Raw genomic sequence first — 11,077 nt, forward strand, 5'->3', positions numbered from 1 at the left:
TTGAGTCTAAATCGGTAAGCTCTTTTCTTCTTTTGTCTGCTCTTCCTTTTTGGAATGTCTTATTCTCTTCTTCCTCCCCTTTTCTTTAGCTTAATCTTCTTATACCAGTCTGGCTGAAACTCGACTAATCTCTCGAGTTTAGATTGGTCTTCCGGTCATTGTCCTTCTCTTCTTCGTGAAAGTTTTCTTTCTGATATCTTTAGTCTGTTGTGTCAATAGCATGGATAACTCTCTGATCTTGTTTTCTGTTTAGCCATCCAAGTTATTTTAAAATTAAGTTACTTCAACTGAGTTAAATTCTTGCCTAGTCATCGTTAATTGATCAATAAATTAGTAGATTTGCTTTGAAATCATTGCATGTTATCATGGCCTGCAGATTTTTCTTTTCAAATAGATAAGTGTTCGTCTGGGCTTTGGTTTGTCTTTGGTCCATTTGGCAAAAAGCAGCCCGTCCAAATTGGTTTGGGTTCTTGGGGTAAATTCAGCCGTGGGTTAATTTGACCCATGTCTCATTTGGGGTTTAAGGTAAATAACAGGGGTATGGGGGTTAGTTTGGGTAGTCTTAGTGAGGGAATCTACTTGTAACTGTCTGGGAAGCTTCTAGGAAGCTGGGGAGGGGACTACTTTGCAAAATCTGAATTTAAACCAGGGGTGTTTAAGCTAAAATGGAAACTAAAAAGACTGAATGGCAAAACGTATCTCCTTGGGTCTGCCCTATTTGCTTGCCTATAAAGGCATCTCTTCCTTGTCATTCAAGGCAGAATTAGAAGACCTAAGAGCTGAAATTCAAAAAAAAACCAAAACAGCTGAAAATCATTGTTGCATTGAAATCCTGATTAGAACTTTTGGAGTTTGTTTCTTTTACTGTTGAAAGAATACCTGATCCTATCTGAGGATTCAAAATGGTTTGAACATTGGGTAATGAAAGCCTTGCTTTGAGCTGGGGAATTGGTTCCTCTCTTCTGGACTAATTTCGTTGCTGTTTTGTTAAATCTGGGTGAATTCCTGTTGCTGCTACCTACTGATCATTTCTTGCTTTCCCCTTGTTCCCAGGTACTTATTCGACCTCAAATGACATGTTGAAATGGGAATGGGAATGTTGATGATACCATGTTTTATGGCAGTCTATTTCTGATTATTAGGTTCTGAACTCATGTGTGCCTTGTTAATTAACTTGTGGCTATTTACCTCTTCCAGATTTTGGTTTAAGTGTTTGAACAAAGTCATTGCATGTTACTGTATTTTGTTAGTTGATTCGAATGGTTGTAATACTTTATTGAAGCCCTTATTTAGTTTCAATATTGATTAGTAGTAATTCTAATTTTGGTTGTTCTTTGAGCATGAAGTGTGCTATGTTACAATACCGGAAAGTCTCTTCCTTGATTTAAGTGAAATCAGCCTGTGTTTGTTTTCTTTTCCAGGTTTATAGTAGCTCAAAGTCCATTGGTGACTTTAAATTGTTTATTAGTAATAAATTAAGTCTTTCTGAAACTTTAAATTATTTTCTTCTTGCTGGAAGTTCGATTTGGTGGTTTTCAATGATGAAACGACTTGCATATGAGCTGTTGATAATCAGGAACTATAGCTTCATTTCAGCATGTATGTTAGCATCCAGAATGTGTTCTGTATTGGCTTAAGGACGTTGGTGTTTGTTCAAACTCTAAAATCTCCATAACAATGTATTTCATTTCAAGTCTTAGCTTCTGATCTTGAGATTGGGCTACCATCAGTGGCCCAGTCGTGATCGATTTCGCCTTCTGCAATTAGACTATCGGTCTAAGCTTTAGGATTGAGCCCAGTTGTCTCGTGCTGGGCAACCAGTCGTTGGGCTACAGCTATGCCCAGGCCTTTCAGCAATTTAGCATCGGCTTTGTCTATTGTTAGCTCATTAGCTATTAAAGTTTAACTCAAACATTGGCTTAAAATAAATAGAAACTCCCTTATGCCTTTTAATCAATTACTTACGCTCATTAATTAGTTGAGGTGTGCCAAATTAGCCAAACATACATTTTATGGCCCTCGAAAGAGTAGTTCAAACATCCTTTGAAATTAGAATTGAGGAGCACCATTTATCGAATTTTCCATGGCCCTCGAAAAGTTAAAACGCGTAGTTGCTTTAGGGCGCGTTATTTAATAATTTTACTTTCTTAAACTCGGGTACGCATTTCATGTGACCCAAATCAAATCTTAAAATGTTGAATGAAATATGTTTAGGATTGCGGGTGTATTTCATGTGGCACGATCCAAAGACGTGTTTTAAACGACGTTCAATCTTCTTTAAAAATCAATTAAAAGTGGTTAAAAGGTTAAATTTGCACATAGGTTCAAAATATCCTAAAATCAGATTATTAAACCGAATATAACAGTTGAGCGACCGTGCTAGAACCACAGAACTCGGAAATGCCTAACACCTTTTCCCGGGTTAACAGAATTCCTTACTCGGATTTCTGGTTCGCGGACTGTTAAACAGAGTCATATTTTCCTCGATTCGGGATTCAACCGGTGACTTGGGACACCATAAATCTCCCAAGTGGCGACTCTGAATCTTAATAATAAATCCCGTTTTGATTGTCCTTTAATTAGAAAAACTCCCTTTATTCATACCCTTCCGGGGTGTAATGAAAAAAGGAGGTGTGACAGTGTTATTGAGTTCCTGATTCTTGTTGATAATTTGAATTGTGGCGTTCTTTACATTTCCCTATTAGCTTTCTGTTGTTACCTGATATTCCATCAGCATGTTTTCCCCTCCCGGCTTTAACTGTAAATTTCTGCCTTTATTTTTCTGCTGTATATGATTTAACTGCACAAGTTTATTTGGTAGTCTTGTCCTAGCCTCGACACTACTTCGCCGACATTAGGCTAGGCACTTACTAGCACATGGGTTCGATTGTGCTGATACTACATTCTATACTGTGTGCAGATCCCAGTGCTGCAGTTTTGGACCACAGTGAGGTTGTTGCCTTCAGTCCAGTGGCAGAGACCCGAGGTAGTCTTGCAGGCATCTGCAGGCCTTGGCGTCTCCTTCTATCTTTCCATTCTATTTCTTTTATGTATTTCAGAGACATCTTTGTATTTATCTTTCAGACCACTGTTTGTAGTATTCGTAGATAGTCCTTGACATTGTGACACCAAATTTTGGGTAGGGTTGTATGTTGGATTCCACACTAGTATATGATTAAACTATTAGTTTTTGTCTTCCGCATTTTGGTTTATTATAATTATTCTGCTGTTGATCACCTGCTATATTGAACTGTTAAAAGGCTAAGTAAAAAGGTTAATGAATCTATAATACTCGGCTTGCCTAGCTTTCACGAGTAGGTGCCATCACAACTCCCAAGAGTGGGAAATCCGGGTCGTGACATCTGGGATCTAGTTGATCTTCCGCCTGGGCATAGAGCCATTGGGAATAAATGGGTTCTCAAAGTTAAACGCAAAGCGGATGGGTCAATAGAAAGATACAAGGCATGATTGGTGGCAAAAGGCTTTACTCAAGAAGCTGGAATAGATTATGAGGAAACATTTTCACCAGTTGTGAAATTTACCTCAATTCGCTTACTTTTGGCTATTGTTGCACGTTTGGATTTGGAATTACATCAAATGGACGTGAAGACAACTTTTCTTAATGGAGAACTAAACGAAGAAATCTACATAGAACAACCTGTAGGCTTCATCGTTAAAGGCCAAGAAAAGAAGGTCCGTAAATTGAAAAGATCTATTTATGGCTTGAAGCAATCTTCAATGCAATGGTATTTGAGATTTCACAAGGAGGTGATCTCATATGATTTCACCATGATCGATGAAGACCATTGCATTTATGTGAAGAAGTCCAATGAGATGTTTGTAAATCTTTCTCTTTATGTGTACGATATTTTATTAGCCGGAAACAATTTGGAGTATGTGAAAACTATCAAGTCATGGCTTTCAATGTCATTTGACATAAAAGATATGGGAGAGACAGATTATATCCTTGGAGTTAAGATCCAAAGAGACCGTTCCAAAAAGTTATTGAGTTTATCTCAAGAAACTTATATAAAGAAAATTTTGGAGCATTTTCGCATGAACAGTTGCAAATCCATGGATACTCCTATAGTGAGAGGTGAAACTTTAAGCCTTGAAATGTGTCCCAAGACTGAAAATGAATAGGAAGACATGTCTCGAGTTCCATATTCAAGTGTTGTCGGGAGCTTGATGTACGCTATGATATGTACTTGCTCAGACATTTATTATGTCGTAAGTCTGGTCAGCAGGTATCAATCCAATCTTGGAAGAGATCATTGGAAAGCTGTGAAGAGAACTTTCAGATACCTGAAAGGAACTGCAGATTATTCACTATGTTATAGTGGAAATGATTTATACTTGAGAGGATATACACATGTTGATTGGGCTAGTGATAGTAATGATAGAAAATCAACATCCGGTTATGCCTTCTTACTTAATGGTAGTGATATATCATGGAAAAGTAAGAAAGAAACTTGTACGACCCTTTCAACAATGAAAGCTGAGTTCGTGGCTTGTGCGTCTGCAATTACAAGAAGCTGTTTGGTTGAAGAGATTCTTTGAGCATTTGGATATTACAAAGAACTCTCAGGGCTCCATGTTTCTATATTGTGATAGTCAAGTGGCTATTGCATATACAAAAGATCTTAAGTATCACAGCAAGTCCAAACACATTGACATCAAGTATAAATTTATAAGAGACATGGTAGCAAGTTGAGAGACAAATTTATAGTACATTCCTACGTGAAGTATGATAGCTGATTCTTTTACAAAGGCGATATCTAGAGACCTGTTTGAGAAACATGTTATGACTCTAGGTTTGCGAAGGATATGAATATATTTATGTATTTTAGAACAACTTAAGTATTCTAATATGCTCATCAATATTTGACTCTTGAATTTGTGCTGATATCTCGTATGCATGTGATGAATATTTTGTTGATAAAGTGTGTCGAACAAGTCGCGAGATTGGCTCTCTCACACGAGCAATCGCCTCTTACTTTAAGACTCGTGAAGATATGAGACCTTATAAAACCTTGGATAATGCGAGGTTATATTTACTTGTAAAAGCTGGTCTTGATAACTAATCAGACTTATGAATTTCACGATTCAATTATGACTTATTTTGTAAGCGAGATGCAAGTTTCTCTAAGAAGATGGTTTGAGGATTATTGAAGTGAGAAACTTGGGTTAGACATTTGGAGGTGTCTAGACCAAGATTTGTACAGTGTTGAATGATTAAAAGAATAAGACACACGCGCCAACATAAGGCGAGAACACCGTAACATGTGTTTCATACCACGTGTGCTATCGACCAATGGGATAATGAAAGAATGAATCACTGCTTCTTCATTGTGTGAGATAAAGAAGTTAGAGTAACTTTTATTGGAATACCCTTTGACCTTTTACTGTTTCTTGAAGTGCCAATCAGTGTTGCTACTTTAGCATGCCACTAATAGCCATGAGTGATTTGGCAATGCAGTGCATGTCTAGGAAAGTAGTTGATTTGGAATGGAAAGATTCGAGTAGAAAGGGAAGACGACTAAAATTTAGTAATTTAACTTGTATTCATAGGTCGACCATTACACTTACCATGAGGGTATTGGGTGTAATTGTGGATACAAAGTTAAACATGATTTCGAGTTCACCTCTTTCAAGGATGAGGGATCAGATAAATAGCTACTGGAATAGCAAATGATATCTGGGGTATTGCGAGCAATAAGATCCTCATGTTAATAGTAAATCCCTTATGCATGTGATTTGATTTCTACTTAGAGCTATTGAACAACCTTAAAGGGTTTAATTATATTATAGCTCTTCATGCTCGCAGGTCGCACGAACTACTTGCCTGTATGAATTAAGTGTGTTATTTATTCATGATATTGGTTTGAGTTCCAGCCCATAATGAGCAAAGTGAAAGATGTTGGGTATTAAAATTCGGATATCGGGTCGCTCTATATGGGCTGACCCAACCCATTTGGGAAGACATACAGTTTGAGAACAAAGTAACTTCTTTGGAGAAGTTACTACACGTTTGGGTGTAGTTGAGTAGTTTCCCATAGCAGTTAATTCTTTCTCTATAATAACTCATTTGATCTTCCAATTGAAAGTGGGATGAACGAACAGAAAGTGGGTTCTTGATCTTCCTTTTCCATCTATATTCTTCTTCCATAATAGTGAAGATTTCTCTTCTTCTTTTCGCAAAACACACAAGAACAAAGACATTTAGTTTGTAAAACTAAACTTTGTTTTTCAAGAGATTTAAAGTTCGACTTGGGGCAGTTCTTTCGGTGGTGAGTTTAGCAATTCTTCCGCTGCGTTGACCGGTCTACAAATATTGTTCTCGCCCCACGATTATTAATCTTGTAGAAAAAAATAAAAAAATATTTTATTTTCCTTCATACCTCACACAGCCATAATTCTTTCTTATTTTCTTTATCTCTTTTCCTTTTCTTGGACTAGAATATAGGTAAAAGGTTTGGCAAGACTCTAGTCGTGATGCATTTAAATATATTGAAAGGGCAATATCCTCCCTTTCTTTAAAATAAATTTTATTAGAAGCAATCGAATTTCTAGAGTAGACGAAATAGTACAAAGAGAAAGAGAGAAAAGGCAAATACTTATACAAGAACTTCTACTACAATGATATTCAATATATGAATTCGAACTATCCATATTACACCATTTTAACTCGTTTTGTTTAATATTTAATATTTCGGATTCTTAAATGCAAGAATTATTTATGTTTTTTTCTAGCATATAGAACGAGCAAATACTTAGACCAAATAAACCTGAGAGAAAAAAGTAGTACATCCACAATATTTACATATTGATAAAAAAATAAAATTCATGGTAGCTTATACATTGATCTCATGCGTTGCTACGGTCGACGATGCAAGTGAGATAAATAATAGTATCAAAAGCGACAACAATAAATAAAGAAAAAAAGAGAATGTATTTTTATTATTCGATTATGGTTCCTCATGATACACGGCTTTCTCATGGAATATAAGCTTTGATAAGGCGAAGTACAATGTCAAAGTAAGGGGTACAATATATAGAGCTTCAATAAAAGCTAAAATGAATGTTAAGTGTTTATGTGTGAAGAGAACAACTTTAAGACCAGAAAGAATAAGTAATCTTGGTCGCTATATATCATTTGTGTCAATGTATTATCTCCCCCAGTCGCTTGTCCCATGTCCAGTTTATATAGGGGCCAGGATCCCTTAGAGTCCAAGTCTTCTAGGTATCTTCAGGTAGACTATTATAGTGAAGTAGTCGTTAGGGACGAGATACATGCTCAAACTTCTTGAAATCGGTTGATGAGCTTGTTGGACGTGGTTCTTACCCTTTTGGGCTCTATAAAGAGAGCTGATATAGATTGTCAACGCAATTCCAAAACTATTTTTTAAGTTTCAATCAAATCTATGTCCAAACACTAGAAGTTGCATTTATAAAAGAGTATTTATTCCTTTATAGGGTGTGTTTGGTAGGATTGAACACATTTTTTATGAAAAATATTTTCCTAAAAAATAAATATTTGGTAAGTAGGAAAAAAGTATGTCCCAGAAGCATTTATATATTTTCTAAGAAAATATATATGGTTGAGGTTGATTGGTTATAGCAGAAGTAATGGTGGATATATGCTGAAGAGGGGGGGGGGGGGAGGGGCGTATCCCTACCCAAAATTTTCGTACTTGTTTTTTTTTTCTTTTGCTCTTTTTCTTTATTTCTATAAGAAAAAAATTATCTTTGTATTTCCTCTCTCTTTGTACAATTAAATTTTTATTATTTATTTAAATTATATATTTGCTTCCATTTTTTTCTTGATTTTTAATATTGTATTTGAATGTGATAGCAATCATTTTCTATTCTTATATATTTAATGTCAATTTTTCCTTGATTTCGAATTGGAGAATCATTTTGTCATATGATCGTGCATTTGTTTCTGCACTTAAAATTTTGTAAATCAAACCAACTTAATTTAAAATGAAGCGAATCGAATTATTTAAAATGGGTCAAATAGACTAAATGTACGTCCTAATTCAATCTCTTTGACTAAGTATATTTGTATTAAAGACAATGGTGCTTGTAGCCATCAAATATTGGATATGCTTCTAGTTGGAGGGTTGGGTAGTCCAGGGTCAAGATAATGAGTTTGGGGTCGAGAGGGCTCGGGGGAGGGAGCATTGGGCAGAGAGGTGGGGTAGCGGCACATGCATAGTGGCAAGGGGAGGGGTGCAAGGGTGATGGATGGGATGGGAGGATTGGAACCATCAATTGGAGAGTTTCAGAAATGTTTTCCCTCCTCTTACTGTGAAAGTCATTTTACTGCAATTAGTCGCGAAAATTCTAAAATATTTAAGCTAACCAAAAATATGAGAAAAATTGAAAAAATATATTTTCCATTATACCTAACACACCCATAATTCTTTCTTGTTTTCTTTCTCTCTTTCCTTTTCTTGGATTAGAATATACACGAGGGGGTGAATTGTCGATTTTTCTTTTTGTATCCTAAGTAGTTGACTAGTTTACCAATTAGTCGACTGAAAATAAAGACAAAATACAACTGATTGCTAAAGTAAAGACATCCAAATTTTTATATTAGTTCGGATTTAATGTGAATGCTACTCTAGTCATTGTGTTGCAAGGGTGTTCTCTCTTCAAAGCTCCTTGAATAATTTTGTACAATTGTATTAATGTTATCTCCGAACACCAACTCACTTTTGAATCTAAGTACACTCGTGATATTTTTGATATAATGCCGCACCAGTACTTTTCACTCTTTCTTTTCTCTACTGATTACACAATAAGTTTTGCGAAGATTACAATGTTTGTTTAGAGTAGAACAACGAGTACAAAGTTGGTATGATCAAAGTATATGTCTTCAAGATTGGTATATATATATGCTCTGTGAGGTCCTCTTGTCTCATGAATCTTGAGAGATTGCAAACCCAAGGGAGTTGATCCTTGAAAGGAATCGTGGAGTGATTCTTTCCAAGAATAAGATGTTACTTCTGTTGATTTGCCTTGACTTGTGGTATTGATTGGACTTTTCCTTTTCTAAGTAGATCTTTCCGTTATTTGATAAATCAAATCAAATCCCTTGATTCCGGCTTTTAATTATCTTTCTTTGGTGGAGGAATCTTCAGTGTATAGTTTCGCAATTTTGACTTCCTTTAATTTAGGTCCTTCTTATAATATCCTCCATTAATCTGCTACTAAATCCTTGATTTATTTTCCTTTGGGATTTCCGCTACTTGATTGATTTTCCCTTCGGATTTCTGCTACTCCTTCCTTTTTTGTCTGTAATCTTTGATACTTCTTTTCTATTGCTTCAGGAGTGTTTCTGCACATAAAAAACGTGTTATTCTGCATCATTTAAAATAAACGTAGATCTGATAATCTCCCCTTTTTTGATGATGACAAAACAACAATGTGATAACACCAGTTTACTTCCTTGTATATTAGTCGACTCTGCATTCATTGTAGTTGTTTCCCTCAATTTGTGTTTCCTGTCAGATTTTTCTAGTTGACTCTCCCTCATTTTGACATCATGTATGTCAGTTGTTGTAGACGACTCCTGTAACGACCCGACCGGTTATTTTGAGCTTTTACACTTCGCTTGCCAGTTCTCGGGCATGACTAGCTCGTGTGAGGTATTATGACTTATGTAAATCGTCGCTTTTGGTTTTTAGGGTAATCAGAATGAATTTGGAAGAACAATTCTCGGTTTGAAGCTTAAAGTTTGAAAGGTTAACCAAGTTTTGACTGTTTTGTTTATGATCTCGGATTGGAATTTTTATGATTGGGTTAGCTCCGTTAGGTGATTTGGGACTTAGGAGCGTGATCGGAATGCATTTTGAAGGTCCGTGGAAGGTTTAGGCTTGAATTGGCGAAATTGAGATTTTGACATTTTTCGGTTGATAGGTAAGATTTTGATATAAGCATCGGAATGGAATTCTGAGAGTTGTAGTAGTTCCGTTGTATCATCTGAGATGTGTGTGCAAAATTTCAGGTCATTCGACGTGGTCTGGTTGGGTTTTTGATCAAAAATGTAATTTAGAAGATTTTGGAATTCTTAGGCTTGAATCTGATGCAAATTTGGTATTTTGATGTTGTTTTGAGTGTTTCGAAGGTTGGAACAAGTTGTAATGATGTTATAGGATATGTTGACATGTTTAGTTGAGGTCCCGAGGGCCTCAGGTGAGTTTCAGATGGTTGAACGAACCATTTCAAGTTTAAGGAAGTTGCAGATTTTGGTTTCATCTGTTGCAGGCATTTTGTTCTTTGAGTTCGCGAAGGGTCAGGAAGGGAGGCATTAGATTTGGCCTTCGCATTCGCGAGGGGGTTCCGCGTTCGCAAAGGGCCGGAATGGGAAGCATCGTGTTCGCGAGATGTCTGACCACGTTCGGGGGTTGGTGAGGTTAAGGCATCGCGTTCGCGATGATACGGTCGCATTCGCGTAGGAGAATTTTGGTGAATGGAATTTTTGTGCTTCGCGAACGCGAGGCTTTGACCGCGTTCACGAAGAAGGACATCTAATCGTTGGGCAGAACATTTAAAGGCCATTTTCGCAAGTTTTGGCCTAAGTTCACCATTTTTGACTCAATTTTGAAGCTTTTTGAAGAGGGAATCAATGAGGAACACTTGGAGGTAAGATTCATTAACTTTATACTTGATTCTTATATGAATTCTACCTAATTTATCATGGAATTTAAGCCTAGTATTGAAGAACTAGGGCTTGTAATTTGGAGAATGTAAATTAGGAATTTGAAGGGGCAATTGAGGTCCGATTTTGATGTTCTTGGTATGTATAAACTCGTGAGAGAATGAGGATTCTATTGATGTTAATTTCGTCGGATTCCAAGACGTGGGCCCAAGGGCCGGGTTTGAGCAATTTTGAGAATTTTGATATAAATTGAATATTTTAGAGTGGGCTTCGTTCCCTTAGCATATTCTAATGGTTATGTACTGATTGTGGCCAAAATTGGAGCATCCAGAGGTCGATTCGTGAGGGCAAAGGCATCGCGGGATAGAGTTTGGACCGGATCGAGGTAAGTAATGATTGTAAATGCTG

General features: G+C 36.6%; 1 protein-coding gene across 1 annotated transcript; it reads left to right on the forward strand.

Annotated features, from left to right (window-relative positions):
* Positions 1 to 4,149: 4,149 nt before the first annotated feature.
* Positions 4,150 to 4,560, forward strand: LOC138881041 (secreted RxLR effector protein 161-like). The gene has a single exon (XM_070161241.1). The coding sequence runs from the start codon at positions 4,150 to 4,152 to the stop codon at positions 4,558 to 4,560; it is 411 nt and encodes a 136-aa protein (XP_070017342.1).
* Positions 4,561 to 11,077: the final 6,517 nt, after the last annotated feature.

This window comes from Nicotiana sylvestris, chromosome 11 (assembly GCF_000393655.2).
Source record: "Nicotiana sylvestris chromosome 11, ASM39365v2, whole genome shotgun sequence".
In the NCBI taxonomy this organism is placed as follows: Eukaryota; Viridiplantae; Streptophyta; class Magnoliopsida; order Solanales; family Solanaceae; genus Nicotiana; species Nicotiana sylvestris.

Bases quoted from the DNA above. Each gene is read 5' to 3' on its own strand.
- LOC138881041 (XM_070161241.1), top strand. From the start codon at position 4,150: ATGTCTCGAGTTCCATATTCAAGTGTTGTCGGGAGCTTGATGTACGCT.